We start from the raw sequence: 24,330 nt of genomic DNA, 5'->3' as shown, positions 1-24,330 counted from the left end.
CTTCAAAGTGAGGGGTCTTACGGAATTTTAAGGCTATGTGCAAAAATTATCCTATCTAACAAGTTTTATTAAACTAACAAGTTGTCATGTTTCTTTGAAACTGTGATTGACTAGTAGTTTTCTACAGAAATGGCACTCTGCCATGTTCTAAACCCAGACCACATAAAATGGCAGCCTGCATATCCTGTCTTTTGGGACTATCACTCTTGTGAGAAAGCCCACGCCGTCTGTGGAGTGGGGTATGAGGAGGGCTTGCTGAAGTCCTCAAACTCACAACCAAGGCTGAGCTCCTAGCTGACAGCCTGTACCAACTGCAGGCCATGTGAGTCAACCATCCTGAAAGCAGATGCTCTGTCCCCTGTATAAGCCACCTCAGCTGACACGAGATAGATAAAGAAGAGCGGTCCACACTGATGTATACCCAAATTGTGAGTTTAGGAACAAAATAAATATTGCTGTTAAGTCACTAAATTTTTGGCTTGTTTATTAAGCAGAAATAAATAACCAAAAGAGCCAAGTAGGACTTTGATCATGAATGCTAACAAGTGTTTGTTTAAATGTATTTATACACTGGCTTTGGAGGATTTTATCTATATTGTTTAATAATGTCATAACTAATTGACTGTTTAATAATGTCACAATATTGACTGTCAACTTGATTGAAGGATGCAAAGTATTGTTCCTGGGTGTGTCTGTGAGGGTGCTGCCAAAGCAGAAAAACATTTAAGTCAGTGGGCTGGGAAAAGCAGACCCCCCTTGATCTGGGTGAGCACAATCTCTAATCAGCTGCCAGCACAGCCAGAAAAAAAGCAGGCAGGGGAACCTGGAAAAACTAGATTGGCATAGTCTTCCAGCCTCTGTCTTTCTCTCGTGCTGGGTGCTTCCTGTCCTTGAACATAAATGCCACGTTCTTCAGCTTTTGGACTTGGGCTTTTCACCACACACTGAAGGCTGCACTATGGTCTTCCCTACTTTTGAGGTTTTGGGACTTGGACTGGTTTCCTGGCTCTTCAGCTTACAAATGGCCTGTTGCAGGAACTGACCTTGTGATCATATGACTCAGTTCTATAATAATCCCCTTCATATAAATATCTATCCTATTAGTTCTGTCTCTCTAGAGAACCCTGACTAACACACTAATAGTATAAACCTATATAGTTAATACTAATTCTATAAAATTGGCAAATCTAGATATTGGTCAGATAAAATGACACAGAATAATGCAAATGCAATTTAATAAAACTATATTTACAGAGGACTAAGCCTATATGACAGCAAAAATAAAATAAAATAAAATGGTCACAATTAAAAAAATTAAGCTAAAACCATACGATGCTTCATTTACCAAAAGTGTGCCCATAAGAAAGATTAATAGTTAATTCAGTAAGAAACCAAGTATGAAATAATGTTAAGTTTGTCGCAATTTCTGTATTAGAAATGTTTTTGAAAACAAGTATAATCCCTTTTGTTTAGAAAATTGGCTAAGTTTAAATGCACTTTGAGAGTTCATGGTACAGCAAATCACACTAGGATAAACATGTTAATAAAATAAAAATGTTTTACAACATAAAAATTCATCCACCTAATGTATTTCTTTTTAAGGTAAGTTCTACATAAAACGTTTTAAAACATAAAAAACTAGCCATTTAACAAATACATTTCTTTCGTAAGGCACAGTTCTATAGAATGAATCCTCATTCATCCATATATGAACCGGGTGCTCAATTAATTGAATTTCTTGTGAATATTCTACTTCTATAAGATTTACTCAATTATTTAATTAGCAGAGTTTTGTAACTGCAGTGTTTTGCCAATAAAAGGGCAAAAACCACAATTACTTTTGCACCAACCTAATATATCACAGAATTAATGCAGATTTAGTCTTTCTAATCTGCTATCAATATGTGGCATAAAAATACATGTTCAAAAGTTCACATAAATACAAAATACCTTCATGAACAAAATTATTTTAGCCCCCAAACTCTGCCTACTTCTATAATAAAAAGACTGGGAATAAGAATGATTAATCAGTTTGTACCGGAGCAAGCCTAGCCAGGAATCATGCTACCATCTTGTTTCTTTTCTCACCTATTACACTGTCTCATCTGGCAAGAGTGATTCCTGAATGGCTCTGAAATATGAAATAATGTATGATATTCAGAAATACTGTACACATTTCCTTCATATATAAATAACCTAATTTATGTTGAAAAATGAGACTTCTAGCAAGCAGGATAGCTCACGCCTATAATCCTAGCACTTTAGGAGGCCAAGTCGGGCAGATCACAAGGACATCAATACCATCCTAACTAACAAGGTGAAACCATGTCTCTACTAAAAACACAAAAAATTAGCCAGGCGAGGTGGTGTGTACCTATAGTCCAAGCTACTTGGGAGGCTGAGACAGGAGAATTGCATGAATCTTTGGAAGCAGAGGTTGCAGTGAGCCAAGATAGCATCACTGCACTCCAGCCTAGGAAACAGAGTGAGACTCTGTCTTAAAAAAAATAAAAAGAAAGAAAAATGAGACTCTTCTTCATTTTATAAAACTATTTGCTGAGACATTTTTCTATAGTGCCTATTTTCCAGGTATATGTATGTTTATGTATGTGCAACACTAGAAAGAAAATTCACTAATTTTTTTAAAAAATACATATTTGTATATATATAGTACATATATAATACATATACATATTTTAAATAAGTATAAGTATTATAAAAATATGCATTATACATTACTTGATACTTTGCTACTTTTAATATGCCCGACATTTTCATTTCTTCACATATGATAAACAACAAATACAAGTTCATGTTTTTTTAATTTTTCTTTTTAATTTTTGCCATATGCTATTTAATCACCTAAAACATCCTTCTACTTAGATGGTAGAAGAGGTCAGAGATCTGTTTGATCTTAACAAATGGTTTCAAACACTAAGCTTGAGTTTATTTATCTGAAAGTTGACCATAACAATAGTACCTACTGCATGTAAGCAGAGTTGCAACACAGATTAATAAGATAAATAGGTGGCTAATATATCTGAAACACTTGGCATCAAACATGAAACATATACTAGTACCTGTTGTTTGATAGTTATAACTATAATCAGAACCACATAATTTTAAGATATAAAGCAATGAAGTATGATTTTTTTAAATGGCCTATTTAAGACAGCATATTTCTCTATTAAAAGGAGGCCTGCTATGGTTAAAGTCAACTTGATAAAGTGGCCTTTTAGATATTTAAAAAAAGTTTCAAAGTAAAATTTTTAAATGACCATATAACCAATATGTTTTACATGGCATAAGATACTTGTGCTATACAAAAAACAAGGTAAAATCCACTGTACAATAAAAATAAATCCAATTAAGAACACTGAGTATCAGTGAGAGAGTACACACATAATAAATTTAGTAAAATTCTTTAAAATTCATATTAAGCAGCAACGATAGAAAACATTTCTATATTGTATGTACCTACCTGGAGTAGGCAAACAATCTGCTATCCCAAAGATCATGAGTCCCTCTAGGTCCAGAATGAAAATAACAGGAATCTGTCCCATCAAACATATTCAATCCATCTGCTGAATTTTTTGAAGCATGGCTGTGTACCACATCTAAGAGGACTATGATATCCATGGAATGAGCTGTGTCAACCAGTTCTTTCAGCTCTTCAGGTGTTCCATAACGGCTACCAATAAACAACATGGCACAAACAAGATTATATCAGATTTAGAGGAAATAGCTAATTGTGCATCAATTGTTTGACCATCACAGTACTAAATACTTTAAACATGCAAACACCATGTCATATAATTGAATACAACTCAAATTTGCTTAATATTTGATATTAAGCAAATTTAAAACCATTAAATTAGAAAATAATTTAAATCAGTTTATTAAATGTAGATTTATGCCCCAACCAGAATTCACATTTTGAGGATGTAAATAATATAACTCTGCTTCTCTATTTTCAGCTTCTGATTTCCATCTCATGTCTATCTAGCCATGGCCATTCCTGCTTTCATGTATGCCCATTCCTTTCAGTGTGTACATCGGGGATTCAGGGCTCTTCAAGAATTTCTTTGAATACCCATGATGCCTTGATTGAGGTCATCCCTCCTGCACTTATCCAAAAATAGAATGCCCTCAGTTACCAGTGGGCTGAGAAAATGTGCCACGGGTGTATTACTTGTACCACCCAAGTAATACAGATGGATAATTCACAAGCAGGTGTTTGTGTGTTAAAGGTGGCCTCCTAGTCTGAATGAAATAGATAACAAACATTATTCACAGAGGAAGGCCTTTCTAAACCTGTGTAACATTTTAACATTATGGTCATCCATAGCATCAACTTTGCCCTTTAAAGAGTCACCCTTGCCTTCAATTGTTTACTGTTTGTCTTCCTCACTAGACTATATGCTCCTTGAGGGCAGTGGCTGTGACCATCTGGCTCCTCGTGATAAGATACAGTGCTAAGTACAATGAGTCTCCTGACAGCCAACTCCACTGAGCAGCAAGAGCTATCTTTTAAAACTGCAAATAGGATCATATCACCTACTTAAAATCATACTTGTGCTGCCATTGTTCCCAGGGTGAAGACCATTGTCCTTATCAGGGCCTACTGCCGCATCAACTGGCTTCGTCCAACAATGTTAATTAGCTTAGGACACTCTCCCGCCCCCTCTTCTAATGCCAGCCACCTATTCATTTCTATTCTCATTGACAACATGCTCAATAACAAACAGCATTAAAGTTTTTTTATTCAGCCATTCACTCATTCCTTCATTCATTCCATTATTTGTTTGCCAAATACTTAGTAAAGTCATCTACCACGTGCCATGACATTTTCTATGTTCTGGAGATACACCAGTGAAAAAAATAAACACCACTGACCATATGAAATTTACATTCTCACTGGGAAACAACAAGCAGGCAAAATATGCAGAATGTCAGATAATAATAAGGGTTCTAAAGAAAACAAAGAAAAGCCACCGGTGAGAAGGGAAGGTTTGCTATTTTAAATAGGGTCATCAGTGAAAGTTTCATAGAAAAGGTAATATTTAAGGAAGAAAAAAGTAAGAATCAAGGCATAAGACTACATAAGGGTAAGAGCATTTGGACAGAAAGGAATAGCAGGTACAGGGCACTGGGGCAGGGATGAGCTAAGAGCATTTGAAGAAAAGCAAACAGGCTGGTGTAACTGGAATGGTCAAGAAAGAAAGACATGAGCTCTGAGAGTCAGCCAAGAAGCACATTGAATGAGTTCTTGGGGACCAACGTAAGGCCTTTGGCTTTTATTCTGAATGAGATAAGGGAGCCATTAGGGGTTCTGAACCAGACAGTGACATGAATCTGACTCTCATTTTTAAATGATTACTCCAGCCACTGTGCAGAAAAAATTAACCATAATAACTGGTAGAACAAAGGTAAGAGAAGGGGAAAGAAAACATGAGAAAACAGAGTGACCAGTTAGAGCTGTTGAAACAATCCAGGTAAAAGATAATTACAACTTGGACACGGGTGGTGGCAGTAGGGGCTGTTGAAGCAGCCAGATTTGGGATATATTTTGAAGTTACAGATGGCCAGATTTTATAATAGTGAGCATGTAGGGAGGAACAGAAAGGGACAAGCCAAGTATAATGCCAAGATTTTTGGCTTGAACAACTAGAAGACGAAAATGTCATTTACTGAATTAGGGAAGACAGTAGGGGGAGGAAGTTAGAAGTTATGATCCGAAACTTAATTTTGGACACATGAAGTTTGAGATATGTATTAGATACCCCAACATCAAGTACATACTTTCTGAAGTTCATAAGATAGGTCAGAGAGACCTAAGTTTGGGAGTTAATGTTTAGCATATATTTAAGCTACAAAAATGGATGAGACTTGATGAGATCCTCCCAGGTATTTAATATACATAAAGAAGAGAAGGGAACTAAGTACTGAGCACTGGGATGTCCAATATTTAGTGGTCATAAAGATCAAGAGGAAAGAGCAAAGGAAATTAACAGGAAGCAACAAGTGAGGTGGGAAAAGCAACAACAGGAAGTCAAAATATTCTGGGATCCAGGGAAAGAAAAAGGTTCCAAGAAGGTGAGAGTGACCAGCTGTGCCAAGTGGTGCTGACGGCTGAAGTGAGCTAAGAATTGCCTCCTGTCCTCAACAGTGTGAAGGTTACTGACACCCTTGACAAAAGCAACTTCAGTCAAGAGGCAGGCAGCCTACTTGGAATGGGCTCAAGAAAGAACCAGAGTGGAGGATTTGGAGGCAGTGCTATAAATAACTTATTCAGGGAGAACTAACAGAAACAGCTAAATGGGCCAGTATCTTTTTTCTATGTCTGGAATGTTACCTATTTATGCCTACTTCACACCTTTCCCCAGTTAACTCTTAGTCATATTTTAGACCTCACTTGCAATATTAGTCCTGATCTAAACTGATCAGACCTCTGATTATAGCTCCCTGTCATTTTCACTTTAGCTTTTATTACAGTTAAAAATAATAATATATGTGTATGATGGTTGGAACAATGCCTATATGCCATATATCATAAACTCCACAACACTGAGAGCGCTGGACTTCTTCAGTCTGCGGTCATTTAGATCAGTACCACTTTAACTGCATAGAACCCCTTGGTGTCTTTCTGTCCAGAGAGCAACATTCCATCCACTTCAGCCTGGAGGGAAGGGCAGTCCTTCTGTGAGTAGTAACTGTCCTACCAAGGGCCTCTTCAGTGACCTTCCTAAATGAGTCAGTCTCTTTCCAGAAAATGATGTGCTCTCTCACAATAAAGGCTTCCATAAGACAAGGTTTTCTGACTAAAACTTGGACCTCCAAATATGTGACAATTACAGCAGGTAATGACATTCTATATCACATATCATCCCATGACGAGCAACATAAATTCAAGGACAATTTTTTAAGGCTGGAAGGGAAGAAGGTCTATGACCTTAGTAAAAGAAAATGTTCAGCTTCTATTAACTCTGTTAACTCTCAAATGTTACACAATGTCATATAAAATGTAAAATTTCATTTTATTTATTTAAACATTTTACTAAAAATAAAAATGAATATAATGAGTCTTTGATGTTACCTTGAAGCTGCAAAGAAGCTTGTGATTTGGTAACCAAAGCTGGCATAGTAAGCATGCTCCATGATTGCCATCAACTGAATGCAGTTGTATCCTATATAAGGCAATGGTCAAATATAAATAAAAATAAAAAGCCACAAATTTTTACAAAAAGTAATGGGGAAAAAAGCATCCTTAGTCCAAATACATTAAAATTGACAAGCAATCTGGAAGCTCTGATCATCTTGAAAAGTTCTACTACATCAACATTTTTTGTTTGACCTTCTAACACAACATTGGATAGTCTCTTAGAGCTTTATTCTGACTAGCTATTTGATATATCTTCATTTTAACAAGCAATAAATAATATGCAAATTTACTTAATTTGGTTTTAGCATATTAAAGATGACAATCTCCATATGCTAAACATCAGTTACATTTGTAATATTCATATTGAAGACTATGAAAGCTAAATAAAAATAATCAATTGCATGACATATACTTTTTATTTTGGCTCTTTCTATATATTTCAGTCCATTTTATCATATAGCATAAGAAGTATCATAATTCCATATTTTCCACAAAGGAGATTTTTTTTTTTTGAGAAGCAGTCTCTCTCTGTCACCCAGGCTGAAGTGCAGTGGCATGATCTCGGGTCACCGCAACCCCTGCCTGCTGGGTTCAAGCAATTCTGGCTCAGCCTCCCGAGTAGCTAGGACCACAAGTACCTGCCAAGATGCCCAGCTAATTTTGTATTTTTATTAGAGATGGGGTTTTACCATACTGACCAGGGTGATCTTGAACTCCTGACCTCAGGGGATCCACCTGCCTCAGCCTTTCAAAGTGCTGGGGTTATAGGCGTGAGCCACCATGCCCAGCCCACAAGGTAGCTTTTATACAGTCACCATTAATGCTTCTACTTTCCACTATACAATTTGCACCTATAAAATTATTTCAAAGTTGCACATATGCATGCATGTGCACATAGAAACATATATCACCTTCCTTTCTCCATCGGAATATGTTTTGCTCTAACAATAAATAAAGTGATTCAAAAAAGCAGATACTGTGTTTTAAAAATCCACGGCATTAAAAAAATTTTAACATATTTTTAATATAAGCAAATAATAAGAGAAAAAAGTGTTGGTCTTTAAAAAAAGCTAAGAAAAACAGGCTTATCTTCTTGAAGTATAATTTGGTAAAATTTTCAAATGTTATTTCATTACTTTGGAAGTTACATTTCTGTAACATACATAGAAAATATTATTATTCAGCTCTCAAAGTCCAATTAACATAAGTTTTATGATTTTCTTAAGGTTTATATAAGTTCATTTTTAATGCAAGTTCATTTAAATATACAACTAAACTTGTAAATATACTTCTAAACAAACAAAGGTATTAGATTAGTTTCATTCTTCTCAGTTGACATCTTGTAGATTTTCATTTTTACAAGTACATTTTTCAGTACATTGTTAATACTGGAACAATTACAAATTCACATGCAGAATTCAGGATTTATACATTTAAAGAAGAGCATTAACTTGTCCATGACTTAATAATCTACTGAAAAGTTATTACTATTGGCTTTTCTATTGTAAAAAGTCTAATTAACTCTACCAGGCCTGATAAATATAAATATGAACTTCTCAAGTAAATATGCGAATTATTAAATCCTATAACAAAATATAGAGTTTATGGTTATTTGTCTACTGTGCAATAAATATCATTCTTATAATCAAGCACAAATTTATAGTTTTAGTCTTAATTTTTACGACATTAATCATTCCTGGATTCACTTAGATTCCAGGTGCTAGGCAAGGCAATTCAGACACAAAGATGAATAAGAGAATCCTTGTGCTGCTGTATGTTCTGCAAGAACTGGGTCATAAGCAATTTATTTCACTATAATATGAAAGAATATATCAAATATAATAATTTAGCATATCTATTAGTTATAATTAATACTAAATTATCAATACGTTCAATTAATTTTGGTTTCTGGAACCTGACTTCACCATCACAGATAATCCATACATAACTGAAAACCTTAACCATGACTTACAAACCTTTGTTCTAGCCAAAATTTGGACTCCCTAGCAGAAGCAGTGTAATTAAATGTGCTGTATCTTCCTGCCTAGCCATTGAAGCAGGTGTTAAATATACTGTTATATTATTTTAAACAGCATTACCTATAAAAACAACAAATTTAAAGCACACTGAATCAATAATACAGCAATATAGTATTCGCTCTCTGGTTCACTATGAAGACAGGATGTGTGCCATTACAGTTCAATATATGAACATCTAGCACAATGTGTCTCACATAGATATTCTATAAATGTTTGTTAAATAAGTCATCCAGGCAAGGGCTATATGCAATAACTCATAAAAAATGAGTTCCAGGCACATTACAAATATAAGGTTTTTTTCCCTAACAGACTAAAATGAACAGGCTATAATCAATGATCACTTAAATTGATAAAGGTTTCCTCCAGTAGAAAAGTAATTATGCTTACATATTTATCTATAATTTTGGAAGTCATCAGTTCACATTACTTAAAATTGAAATTGGAATAGTATCTTTAATTCTTATGCTCTATCTTATTCCATTTCTCTTTTCTATGCTATCACTATTACAGGGCAATTTGAGAAGCCTAAAATAAAATGCATTTCTATTACATATTTTATCTCCTAACACAAAAAAGAGACACTTGTAATTAGCTTTTCTAATAAGATAACAGACTCATTAAAATTTTATCTGAATAAAAAATCACAGTTATTACTTACCAAGGTCTTTGATTCTTGGTAGTACATTGCATGTGAAATGTTTATAAGAAGCTACTTTTCCTTCATGGGAAGAAATCCCCACATGAGATTCATAAATTCTTAGACTTCGTGGCTTCTTTGGTCTGGAATGCTTAAACTAAAGAATATAAAATTACATATAAAATTAAACCAGGAATTCAGGTGTGACCCTAACTGATCAAGTATATATATTTTTTAAATGGTGAAGAAACTCAAACACTTGGAGCTATTCTCACAAATAAAAGGCCCTGGATACACTCACTAAATTTCCTTTTGGGGAAAAAAGTCCTTCTTATGGTCCAGATAGTGGACCTATTTTAAAAGAGAAATCACCTAATGGCTTATGCCTTATCATTGAGTAAAGATTTTTTTTTTTTGAGCTTAGGCCTTATAGAGAATGTAAGAGCCATGAAATACATACATAATTATCAAATGCAAAGCATATGTCAACAAACTCCAATGATGTAAAGGACAGAAAGTGAGTTCAAACATACACAGAACACTTGTCAAATATACGGCAGTAAAAATTACTCTAATTAATACATTCATGAGATGGTCTTTCCTATTCTGTGTTTCTAAGGACATTGATCCTAATTCAAACCCATGACACTGAGACATGTTGTATTAAAGAGTATTTGATAAATCAGAAATTGTAGTTTTAAGAAAAAAAAAAAACCAGTATCCTTTACTGATCAGTATGTTGCAATTTAGTATTCTGTTTTCCTTAACCTCAGAAACATATACAAACACAAAACTCACTTCTATATTTTATTGGCTACAGAAGACAGACTCTGATACAGGAACAGTATAAGAGAAATACTATGATGTAAAATACTCAACTGTCAGTGAAGAGAAGTATTGAACATTACTATAAAAGTATAAAAGTAAAAATTAATTTTCCTAGAGATATTGGAACAAGGATTTATTTAAAGATTTGTTGTTCTCACTTTATATAAGTGCTCTGGATCCCAGTGTATCCAATCATAATTCACATTATCAGCTTCACGAACCACATACTTTGCCCACGGTGAAATACGATACAAGATCTCTCCACTTTTACTCTTAATAACTACCTGAAAAAAGAATGAGATGTTATTGCTTTAAAATACTTTCAAAACTCTGATAATACATAATGGTTTAGGAGTATTGCTACAAGCAGGAAAGGAGGAATGATCTTAAGAATCTGGACCAACATACAGATCTGTGACCTTCAGGAACATATTGAAATCCTATGGATGTTGGTTTTCTCATCTGCTATTACTGTATCATCCTTAAAGTAACTTCCTAGTTTGAACATTTAATAATTTTCTGGCAATTACCACCACTGCAAACCAGCCATGAGAATGCATAATTAAACAGAGTAGATACTAAAAAGACAAGCATATTATTTGGAAGCTGCTGTCCATAAATCAATAAATCAATCAATGAAAGGAAATCATTCTACTTCATTTAAAAAAAGGAATTAGTGAGTTATATAACCATCTCTTTTGTTTGCTTTTTATAGCAACTAATGATAACATGTTCAGGAAGCAAAAGGAGAAAAACGGGTTTGATTAACAATGTGTGCGCACAGACACAAACATTTTCCACACCTCCTCAACTTCTTTTACCTCCTATCTGTCGTATTCTTTACCATATAAAACCAAACATTACCTCCTTTAATCATCTGTTCATGTTTGCCAACAGTACCACTACTGTTTTTGATAATAAAAAATAACAATAAAAATTTTTATTTTTATACTGAATCTACCATTGAGACTTGAACTGAATAAATGATTTTGAATCTATCCAGCCACATAAATGGAATTTTCAAATGATTGAAATTGTAGCTGTTTATTTATTTATTGATAGGGTGTCATTCTATCACCCAGGGTGGAGGGCAGAGGTGCAATCACAGCTTACTGCAGCCTCAACCTCCCAGGCTTAGGTGATCCTCCCACTTTAGCCTATAGAGGAGCTGGGATTACAGGTATGTGCCACCATGCTCAGCTAATTTCGGTTGGTGGAGGGGTTTTGTAGAAATGTTGCCCAGGCTGATCTTGAGCTCCTGGACTCAAGTTATACTTCTGTCTCAGCCTCCCAAAGTGCTGAGATCACAGGCATGAGCCACTGCATAAGGCTGAAATTGTGGCCTTTTACACAAAATTGTCTTTTTTACTGAACTTTCTAAAAAATAATGGTAGAATATGATGAAAAAAAATGTCCAGATTAAGAGCTATATTATGCTCTCATCATTGAGAAAGTCTCAATTTTTTTTTTGAGTCATTCTTCAGTCTCCTCTAATAGAGAAAAGCTTAAGTACTCACAATTCTTGGTAATTAAATATTTGTATAATGCTTTATAGTTTCTAAAGGACTTTTACATTCTTATCTTACTTGATTCTAGAAAATCTTTATGACCCAAATATTTTAAGTGAGATTATGTAAGTTGCCAAAAGTCCCAAAATAGCCAAGTGGCAGAGCCAAAAGTTGAACACAGAGCTTCTAATACTCAATTCTTTGCTCCGAACAGGATTCCACAGCACTTTCTTCATGTGCCAAAAAATACCCCATCATAGTTTATGAAGGAGAGGCCAAGTAGGTGATGAAAGGATTGTGTAACTTACATGAATACAACTCTGTCTCCTTCATTATGCCTCCCAGCTATTACAGCTTATCATGGCCAGCTGTTGCTATTATTCAAGCGATTACCAGAAAGCATGAATCAATAAGAACAACCTACTTCAAGATTATTTTATCTTAAAAAAAAGTTTCTTAAACTACATGAATTTCTAGCATAATATGCTATAGTAATATGTTTGAGAATGGGCCTCTTGCTCACTCACCAACCCAGAATAAGGTATGAGGAAACAAAATACTATAAATCAGTTTTCAGTGACTACCACTTCGGCTAATCTATCCACCTATGCTTTCTCTGTTTTGTAAATGGCTCCATAATAACTCCAAAGGCATATCATAAACTAATCATCATTTCTGAAGGTGTCTGTTGGCAGAGAAAATATCTGACATCTGAAGACATGAAGAATCTACTTCACGCTGAATTTAACCCCCACATGCTTTGGAACACTAATTCATTCACCTTGCTGTACACAGTAATGTCTCCAGAGGCTACTGAGTGATGGGTGTTAAAAGGAACAGTCCCTCCATGGGTCTCTGATGCTCCTACATCTTTTGCTGGGTATGCCAAGAAAGTGAGGCCCTGACCATTGTTAATGGGAGCCATATCTTAGGGCTGTGCTTGTAGGGAGTAACCTTGAAGGATGACATAATGATGCCCTTGAAGACACAGAGTTGCTACAAAAGAAGGGATTCTCCAGGCTCAATACTATCCAACTATGATGTGAACCCACTGTATAAGCAGCAGCCATCTGGATCATATAGTGTTACCCCTATGGGGCTAGGAGGACAAGGGGATCCAATGCAAACATGATAGCTACTGTGCCATAAGTAATAAAATAATTTATTATTTTATTTAATAATTTATTATCCTGTGCCAGAATTGATGTTATGATAACAGGTTAACTTCTAAGTTTGCAGGTAGGGGTAAATCAAATCACAGATCTGACAAAGGAGTATTTGCTCATTCACTGAATGACTTCAATATTTTGTTTCCAAAAGTGCTGTATTTTCCTACTCTAACAGTCATTTCTGCTAGGGTTGGGTGTTGGAGTGGAGCATTTTAGTTTGCTCATTTCCTCCTTCTCTCTTAGTAACAGAATTGCAACCAAATGTTAAGTAGAGCAAAGCTTTTTACCAAATCCAGAACACTGACCTGCTATTGTTACATAATAAACGTCTCTACTCTTCAGGCCCCTGAATTCTGCAAGTATTTTAGTTACAGAATTATTTTAGGTTTTCCTTCCACATACACTGGTCTATAGTAGCCACCTCACCTTGCTTTTCACTTTCTCTTCCTAAATTGTTGTAATCTTCATAACCAAATGAGACTATCATAATACATCTAAATAGATTTAATTTGAGAGACATCACAGAAAGTAAAGACTATATATAGCCCTTATGAGCTAAACTTTGCTTGCAAAACTCTTTTGGTGAGGGAATGGTACATCCTACATTTGTGTTATGCTCCAATGAGTTTAAATTTCAGCTGAAAAAATTTTTAGAGAAAACTTTATGTCATTTAACTCACAACCTCAAAATGTCAGCATGCTATGGAGCAAACTGAAAGAGCTGGCTTGACTGATCGTTCAACAGTAAGTCTGGTGACTAATGTTTAAAAGAGTTCACTTGATATTGTCAAATAGGTCTGATACACTGCTAGTGTGAGTATAAATCAGTATAAAATTTCTAAACAGAAATGTGACAATCTGCATCAAAAATTCAGAAAAATTAATTCCATGTCAGGCACGGTGGCTCACACCTATAATCCCAGCACTTTGGGAGGCTAAAAGGGGAGGAACACTTGAGGCCAGGAATTTGAGGCCACCCTGGGCAATGTAGAGAGATCTGGTCTCTACAAAATATTAATGAAAAATTAAATTAAACTGGCATGATGATGCATGCATATAGTCCTCATTAATTAGGAGGGTGAGGCAAGATGATCACTTGAGCCAAAGAGTTCAAGGGTACAGTGAGATATGATCATGGTACTGCACTCCACCCTGGATAACAGAATAAGACCCTATTAAAAGAAAAAAGTAACTTCAATGAGTCAGCCGTTCTAATTATCAAACTGCCCCCATGGAAACAATCAGAGATGTGCCCAAAACACTATATCTTTGTCTATTAGTCTTAGTGCTACTTCTATTAGCAAAGACAGAGTGACTGAATAATGTATAGTTGTTAAAAAATTATACTATCGAATCATATTAAAGGTTGCAGAAAAATTCCTCTAAGTTATGGGAAGGAATATACTGTATCTTTCTAATGTAAATGCACAAAAACTCATAGCCTAAGTATTTTAAAAGATATAAAAATATTAAGATGGTTAACTGTGGGTAAGGGGATTGTTAGTAGTTTTTATTTTCTAGCTATATATTTTGATATTATCACTTCATTTACTTGTATAGCGTCCAGATTTCAAAAACATAAGTAGTTTCGTGAGGATTGAAAATATATGAATCATGTAATCACACATACATCTGTAGAGTATGCTAGTTAAGGTACAACCTGTGTACCTTAAGTATATTAACACATTGTTTAAAAAATACAACTTAAAAAATACATCAAATTACTTGAAAGAAATATAATGAAAATAATACCATAATCATACCAAATAAAATGATAATAATCCTTTTGAATGAGCCAAATTATGTCTTTGATTTATATGAGGTTATCATCAACAGATATTATTGGATTACATAATTTAATAAAAGAAATCCCTAACTGCAAAAAAGTCAAATTAACTTAGTGAATGGTTTAAAGTCAAATTTTATTTAGAACTCAAATACACAATATAAAAAACAGTAAATGGTAAAGACAAAAAAGAGTGTGTGTGTGTGTCTGCGTGTGGGTGTATGTGTGTTCATTCATGCTTGGAATGTATTTTAAAATGCTTCTTGCAAAAAACAAATTGTCCATATACTGGAAAATTACTGACATAATAAGTTCCATAGGTGGCCAACAATTTTACATCAAAATATCAGATGTGTTCAGCTGGTTAGAAGTAAATGCGAGCATACTCTGAAATATGGAAATAAATGTAGCTCTAGGTTCCATGAGTGAAAGTGTAGCCAACTAACAGAAAAGGCACAGTTTTTAAATCACATAATTCAAATTGCCCCAATTATACTACAGACATCTCCCAATGTTGTGAGGAGCTTTTCTTTATTTTTTTTTGCTTAAAGCAGAGTGAAAAAAAAAGATATTGATCAAGATAACTATTTGATAGGGTACAGGTCAAAGTGAATTATGAAACAAATGATTTCCAATTTATAGAGCAATACTACCACCACTTCTTTTTTTATTTGACTTTTAAAATTTCAGCTTGATGTATAATTGACAAAAATTGAATATATTCAAGGTATAAAACATAACATTTTGATATATGTACACATAAACACAACATATTTTAACAACATGTATATTATATATTTCCACCAGTCAGAAGAGATGATGGCCACAGAGTACAGGCCCCCTAACTTGCCAGCTGTTAATGCTTCAGTAGTTGAATTGTCCTGAGTTCTGGAAGTAACACGAGGGTGGGGGAGTGGTACTAACAAAGTCCCTAGCAGTGGCTCTTTATCAAGTATAAAAATATTTTTTACTTGGCCAGGTACAGTGGCTCACACCTATAATCTCAACAATTTGGGAGGCCAAGGTAGATGGATCACTTGAGGTCAGGAGTTCGAGACCAGCCTGGCCAACATGGTGAAACTCCGTCTTTACTAAAAATACAAAAATTAGCCAGGCATGGTGGCAGGCACCTATAATCCTAGCTACTCAGGAGGCTGAGGCAGGAGAATTGCTTGAACCCGGGAGCCAGAGGTTGCAGTGAGCCAAGACAGCACCGTTGTACTCCAACCTGGGGGAAAAGAGAGAGACTTCGCCTCAAAAAGAAAAATATTTTAATAATAAGTATAGCCATATCATTGTACAATGCTGATATCAATATTCTATATGCATATATATATATATATATATATATATGCGTGTGAGTTTATAATGTGACGGAAACAGACACATAGAGAGAGAGACAGACAGAAACAGAAATATACACACATACATACATATTACAATTAATTCTTTTTTTGGGGCGGGGGATGGAGTCTGCAGTGGCGTAATCTCAGTTCAAGGCAACCTCCACCTCCCAGGTTCAAATTATTATCTTGCTGTAGCTGGGATTATAGTCACATGCCACCATGTCTGGCTAATTTTTATTTTTAGTAGAGACAGAGTTTCTCCATATTGGCCAGCCTCATCTTGAACAACTGACCTCAGGTGATCTGCCCACCTTGGCCTCCAAAAGCACTGGGATTACAGGCATGAGCCACCGCAGCTGGCCTATAATTAACTCTTAAGTAATTTGTAGAAGAGGGTAGAAGGAACATAAAAAAGAAAAAAGGTAATCAAAAATTTGTAATTAACTAGAAAAATAAGTAATATTCCAGAGGAAAATCTTAACAACTCTACCAATGACCTGAATCCCGAATAAATAAATGTGTGTGTGTTTATTTTTTATTTTATTTATTTTATTTTTTTGAGATGGAGTTTCACACTTGTCACCCAGGCTGGAGTGCAATGGCACCATCTTGGCTCACTGTAACCTCCACCTCCTGGGTTAAAGGGATTCTTCTGCCTCAGACTCCCAGGTAGCTGAGATTAAGGCACCCACCACCACGCCCAGCTAATTTTTGTATTTTTTTTTAGAGACAGGGTTTCACAATGTTGACCAGGCTGCTGGTCTCAAACGTCTGACCTCAGTTGCTCCACCTGCGTTGGCCTCTCAAAATGCTGAGATTACAGGTGTGAGCCACCGTGCCCAGCCAAATGTGTGTTTTTAATAGTCACAAATATATAGTGTAAACATTATTTTTCAATACGTATAATTTATAATCACTAAAACTTTAAAATAGCTTAATACAATTTAAAATAAAGCTAATAAATTTAATTGAATTGAATTAATCTTTTACTACTCATCCTTGTTTTTGTTTTGTTTAAAACAGGACCTATCTGTATAAATTCTACTCACAGTGCTGCTTGTTATTTCTGCTGGGCCAATTTAACCTTCATTAAGATTATGTGAGAAAGAATCTCTTTGCCATTATGTGAGGCTGAAAATGGCCTCCCAAAAGATGTCCACATCCTACCCCAAGAATCTGTGAATTCTGTGAATTTTGTCACCTTCTGTGACAAAAAGATCTTTGCAGATGTGATTAAAGTAGAAATCTGGAAGTGAAGCTATTCTTCCTCCATTTCCAGATTCTGCAGGAGAACAATCACAGAGGGAGATTAAGGAGGAAGAGAGTGGAATGACATGGATACTAGCAAAGGAATGCCAGCCACTACCAGAAGCTGAAAATGTCATGGAATACATTCTCCCCTAGAACCTCCAGAGGGACTGTGGCCCTGTCAACATTTGATTTCAGCACAGTGACACTGATTTTTAACTTCTAGACTTCAAAGCTATGAGAGTTTCATTCACATTATTTAAATCAAACATATTTATGCCGCAGCCTTAGAAAAGTAACACAGTCAATAAGGGAAAAATTGGAAACAATATTTTTTGTATAATAAAATGGAAATATACTTTAGTTGAAAGATTTAAAAGATAGACGTTATCTTCACGAGTAGTCTAAATAATACATTTGTTTTGTGTTCATTTCCTACTCCAAAAAGTAGACAAATATGTACCAATACATTACAGTGTCCCCAACTATGCAAGCTAAGTCTCCTTGACGATTCCCAGGTAAAGTAAACCCCGTCACAATAAACATTGCAGATTTCCATAATTGATAGAAGAGCCTTAAACAATGTGAATTTGTGGTCGGGGACATGGCGTAGGCCTGTAATCACAGCACTTTGGGAGGCTGAGGTGGGCGGATCACCTGAGGTCAGGAGTTCCAGACCAACCTGATCCATATGATGAAACTCTGTCTGTACTAAAAAGACAAAACTTAACCAGGCGTGGTAGTAGGCACCTGTAATTCCAGCTACAGGGAAGGTTGAAAGAGGAGAATTGCTTAAACTAGGAAAGCAGAGGTCACAATGAGCCGAGATCATGTCACTGAACTCCAGCTTGGGTGACAGAGTGAGACTCATTCTCAAAAAAAAAAAAAAAAAAATGAAATTTGTAATACAGAGTTTTTATACCTAGCATTTTTTCCACATAAGTATTTTCAAAGATTAAACAAAACAATCGCTGCATATGTGATGTAAATGAAGACTCTAAATTTACCATATGGAAAAGTGAAGGGAATATTTTTTTTCTACCCAGTATCTCATGTATTTGCTTTATTAAATAGAGATTAATCTAGTTAAGTAAACAGATAATCAGTGAACAAAAAAAACATACTTACTGAAAGAATTGCATTCTGAATTTCCTAATTAAGAAGATGAAAATCAGAAACATTCTTCATAGTAATTGCTAGTTCATTGTGAACTTGAGTTTATATTTCTATTAATGGCGAATTAAAACAAAGAGACCACTAAAATTATCACGGTAGTTTTCTAATAATAATAGACCTTGATATATAAATGACTACATCCTGGATAAATTTTTATAAAACTGTACATAGTTAATTGATAAAATTATATACATTAGGAAATATTTAGGCTATAAATGACATTATATATTATTTAATTAAGCCTGCTATGGGTACCAAAAAAAATAACTGTTTCTTGAAATTATTTTAATTTTCTGTTAATTTTATCTGGATACCAAAGTTAATATATTTTAGAAATCTCCTTCTTTGCCTCATAATTTAGTTCATAATTTTCAAGTAATCAAATGAACTTATACAAACATATTCATTAAAAAATCATCCTTCTGAGACCTTTTACATCTACAATGTTCAGGAACTGAGAGAGGTGGACAGAGAGATGAAATGATTAGCTGAAGCCCCTGAACTCTTATGTTATGCAACACTGGGCACTATACAGGGGTAAAGAAGATCTCCTTTCCATCAGCTCCCATTATTTTAGATTTTTTATTTTAAAACATGCCATCACCATGTATTTTTTAATAAAAAACAATAAACCTTTCCAAGGTTGAATTCATAACAACAGCTTGAACAGGATAAAGGGTTTCTCTAATGAAAATACTTATTAATCATAATTTTAAAACTTCATTAACTGAAAAGACTGAGCATACTGGCTATGAAAAATAAATCTGTAATGTGAAACAAATGAGTGTCAGATTGATTTATACCAAACTTTGGCATAACAGACACTGAGGTATAGAACAAAAATGACTATTTTTTAGGTATAACATGCATAGCTGCTTTGCCCCTCACAATACCAATTAGACGATTATACATACATGGCAAACTCATTTCTGTAATACTTACACGTGGGAGAAAAGAAACTGCAGAATATTGGCAAAAGTAAATAAATAAAGATCAGTAGTCACTTCTAAAAGCAGGTCCTAACTTAGAATGATTTAGAGAGACAGAAGCTTCTGAACCTGTATAAAAAACAGTATTATCCCCCAAGATTTATAGCCTAGTTCCCCTCTCTTCTAGCCTAGTTAAGAAGTATTACAATTGTAATATGTTTTTCTTTCTCTACTTTTCTACTAAGGCAAATCTTTAAAGAAATAAAGAAACAACTAAGTAGGACTGATAAAGTGTTTGCTTCATTTCAAGTACATTACCTGAACAAAAAAACGTATAAAGTGAGGTCGCTACAAAAAGACAAATCCAAAGGGATTATTTGAGATTTAGGAAACAGGAATTGAAAACGATATCCCCGAATAAGTGAGAATAACTACTCGTAGGTAAAAAGAAAAGGAACAATGCTGAGATGTTATAATCATGTAGAGATTGATTAGGTGTCTTAGACTAGAAAACAAATGAATTACACATGATACCAAAATATGGGATTTAAACATCCAAGATATTGAAAGATCAATATAGTAATAAAAAGAAAAAGCTATGAAAAGGGGAAAAAAACACTGAGTTTTCATTACTAAAAAAGTGTGCTTCAAAGAGTCTCATCCATGTGCAGTGAAGGCTAGAATTCCATTAAGTAAACAGAGTTATTATCTGGTATGAAGCCAATAAAAAAAAAATCTAAGAAGTATTTTCAGAAGTGATAGGATAGAGGAAGCACTATCATAGGATGAGTTGAAGATCTTTTAAAAATACTTTATTAAGTATAATTACAAAAGTCTACCTGGTGATACATTCAACCATTTGAAGAAAAGAATATGATTCCTAAGCAATCATTCTTTCCTTTTCAGTTTTTATTTATTTATTTATTTATTTATTTTGGAGACTGAGGCTCACACTGCCGCCCAGGCAGGAGTGCAGTGGCATGATCTCGGCTCACTGCAACCTCTACCTCCCGGATTCAAGTGATTCTTCTGCCTCAGCCAAGCAGCTGGACTATATGTGTGTGCCACCACACTGGGCTTTTTTTTTTTTTAAAAAAGAAGGGATGGGGTTTTACCATATTGGCCAGGCTGGTCTCCTACTCCTGACCTCATGATCCACCTACCTCAGTCTTCCAAAATGCTGGGACTACATACAAGCCTGAGCCACTGCACCCATTCTCTAAGCAATCATTCTAAGTGTCATTGCAATGACATAAAATATAAAGCATGAAGGAATAAAAGGAAATAACTCAACCACTAAAAGGAATGTAGAGAAATTCCAAAGACTACATATAGAATACATAATTCTAAAAATTGTAAGATCTTTTAAGATAACATACAATTATGTATTTAATAAACATTAAGAATATTACATCCAACAATACAGTTAATGACTATTAAATAAACAGTTAACGATAAAATGAATTTCTCTTGAATCCTTATATATTCTTTACAAATTAAAGTCTCACAGGTTGGAACACTATCATTCTTTTCCCTCCTTTCTTCTAAAACAAACCTGTATTTTGACAGGTATAGGTGGTTATTAGGGGAAAAGAAATGGAAATAGATATGTATGAACAATGATTAAAGTAAATACAACCATCAAAAAATAAGAAAGGGATGAAATAGTTTGTATAATGGGAAAGAGATAATGACTACCTGTGAGAAGTAGCATTAGATATGCATTTGGATAATTTCTTGTCAATCGATTTTTTTATCAGCATTCCAGTAGATTATAAAAGATGGTCAAGAATTGGAGCAACCTTTGGATAATGGACTTAGGCACTGGGGGTGGAAACAGTGATGATGGGAAGAAATAGTGGTAAATAGTAGGATTCCACACAATAGGCTTTTTACTTTCATCCTTCCTTGTTCAGGTATATCTAAATCTTTAAACATAAATGTCCCCATCTTATGAAGATAAAACAAAGGCACAAGGCAGCAAACTTGAACTTGATCTCTAAGTGTGACAACTCCTCTGGAAAAGTAGAGAAAACTACAGGATGAATTAGTGAACATAATTCAGGCAATAAAGCCTAGGTCTGGGAATTACTCACCTGACCAATGAGTGAGACATGGGGAATATTCATAATATGAGATACAGTGACCTATGGCTGATTGTTAAAAAAAAAAATTGTATTTTCATGAGAACGTATAATTTTCCATTTGAGCACTAGTCATGTGGGGAAATGTAATGCTACTGACATATTAGGAGGAATAAAGATGAATATAAGTGTAAAAAAAAACACACTTTAAATTGAAGAAAGTTAAACATTAATTTTGACATTTAACATACACTTAACTGTGGTATTCAATAAAAGAACCCAGCTTAAATGTAAATGTTTAAATCATGAATGAGATTGTATGCTATGTACTTTATCAGGAAAAAAAGGTTATTTCCTGTAGGCATACCTTTATTCATTATTATTTGAAGGCATACTTGGCCAAAGTGCAAATACTTTTATTAAACATAACCAAAAATAATGTCCACCTAAACAGTCATAAACTGTAATTTTCTTCATTTTTCCGGCACAGCAATGAAAGATCAAAAGCTCTCTTGAAAATAAATTGGATGCCTACCTAATTTAGAAGAAAAAAGCATGAAACACTTTCACTTTTTAAAAAAAAAAAGTATTGCTAAAGAAAAATGTGAGTGTTCAATTTTCCAGACTTTATGATCATATTTAAAATATACTATGCCCACACTGAAGAAAAAAAAGATGATAAAATACAACATATTTCAGAGTACATAGATAATATGAAAAATAAGTTTGCTAATACATTTAAAGCGTCTATGGAATCAATGTTTACATTAAGGGCAAACAGGAAATAGAACTTTATGAACAGTACAATTTTTTAGATAATGATGATTCACTTATACAAGCATTAAATAAATAAGTGGAAAAGAATGCTTTTTTATGATTATTTTTCTAAAATATATCCCACATTCCCCTGTGGCCTTAAACACTTGCTGAGATTGATTTTTATACTCTGCTGTATTTTTCCCCTTAATTCAGTAAGAAAACGTTGGGCTTTTAAACCTATCTTTGACAGCAGTTTTCAACCCTATATAAACAATAAGAACTACCTGAGGAAGGCCGGGCGCGGTGGCTCAAGCCTGTAATCCCAGCACTTTGGGAGGCCGAGGCGGGTGGATCACGAGATTAAGAGATCGAGATCATCCTGGTCAACATGGTGAAACCCCGTCTCTACTAAAAATACAAAAAATTAGCTGGGCACTGTGGCGTGTGCCTGTAATCCCAGCTACTCAGGAGGCTGAGGCAGAATTGCCTGAACCCAGGAGGCGGAGGTTGCGGTGAGCCAAAATCACGCCATTGCACTCCAGCCTGGGTAACAGAGCGAAACTCCGTCTCAAAACAAAAAAAAAACTTAGAGATGCCTGAGCCCCATTTCTAACTAGTGCCACCATCCTCCCTAGTGTTCTTGACTCAGATTCTGTGAGCTGCAGTTTAGTGCTTTAGGAGATAAAAGCTGGACCTGAGAAGGTAAAAGACACAGTAGCTACAAGGATCAGCATTCCGGCAATAAAATGATACATCTTTATTTAAAAAAAATAATAATACATTATCATGGAGAAAAGAAATCATCAGGCTACAGGAAATACATTTCCTAAAACCCGGTACTAATACTTTTACAAAGCACCAAAAGTATTTTGCAATAAAGTTTGTCTCAATCTCTACTTTGCATTTTAAATGTATTTCTTATATTTTAACAAAAATTTACAATTAAATTTAATCCTTCATAGCCTAATCTTCCTACTAATTTATTATTCTAAAATAATAAAATTTAAAACTCTTTACAAACTTAAGTCGATCTCACTTAAATAATTGAAGGCATCCATACTAGCTCAGAAATTTATGCATTTGTGGTCCTCAGCATACCTATCATGGTCCTTAAACTCACATCATTTACTTATAAAAAAAGTTTCCGCTATACTTGGGAATGCTGTCATTAAAAGAGTATGGTAAATTTACTCAAGATTCTGATCTTATCCTGTTGTTCTAACCCATCAATTTTTTTTTAATTTCACAATTTCCACACTATGTATCACATCAATCATTTGCAAAACATTAACAGTTTTGTTTATAAAAAAAAGTTATCATAGATCCATCTTCCCATGTGCTTTCTGATTCTATAAAACTGGTGAGAAATATGACACTTATGTTTAAATTTATACTTTCATTAAATTAGTGATGTGATACTTTCGTGTTGTATTGGTCATTTGCATTTCTTCATTTGAAAAGTTCCTCTCTGTGTAAATTTTTTTTTGTTTTCTTTTCCTTGATTTGAAAGTGCTCTGTATATATGAAAAATGCTACCTTTTTTGTGGCCATTGTCATACATATGAATATATTTTCTTCATTTTGCTGTGCGTTTAAAGAAAGAGTTATCAATGTTACTTTAAATGCCATTACTAAAACTTGCCATTCCTTTTCTTCTAA

The 24,330-nt window shown here is 34.5% G+C and overlaps 1 protein-coding gene across 2 annotated transcripts in view; it reads right to left on the bottom strand.

The window, feature by feature from the left end:
- The window catches only part of GBE1 (1,4-alpha-glucan branching enzyme 1), a 279,090-nt gene that overhangs the window by 158,259 nt on the left and 96,501 nt on the right, over positions 1-24,330 (bottom strand). For both annotated transcript variants that reach the window (XR_013530578.1, XM_017967116.4), the window contains exons 4-7: positions 10,825-10,950; positions 9,860-9,995; positions 7,097-7,187; positions 3,482-3,691 (exon numbers count right to left, since the gene is read on the bottom strand). Coding sequence is in view for 1 of the 2 variants with exons in the window: in XM_017967116.4 (XP_017822605.1) it covers positions 3,482-3,691; positions 7,097-7,187; positions 9,860-9,995; positions 10,825-10,950 (563 nt within the window). In the remaining variant the exon portion in view is untranslated. The remainder of the gene's footprint in view (positions 1-3,481; positions 3,692-7,096; positions 7,188-9,859; positions 9,996-10,824; positions 10,951-24,330) is intronic.

Source organism: Callithrix jacchus, chromosome 21 (assembly GCF_049354715.1).
Source record: "Callithrix jacchus isolate 240 chromosome 21, calJac240_pri, whole genome shotgun sequence".
Lineage (NCBI taxonomy): Eukaryota > Metazoa > Chordata > Mammalia > Primates > Cebidae > Callithrix > Callithrix jacchus.
Note: the sequence above shows the minus strand (reverse complement) of the source record. Positions and strands in the feature narration are given on the sequence as shown.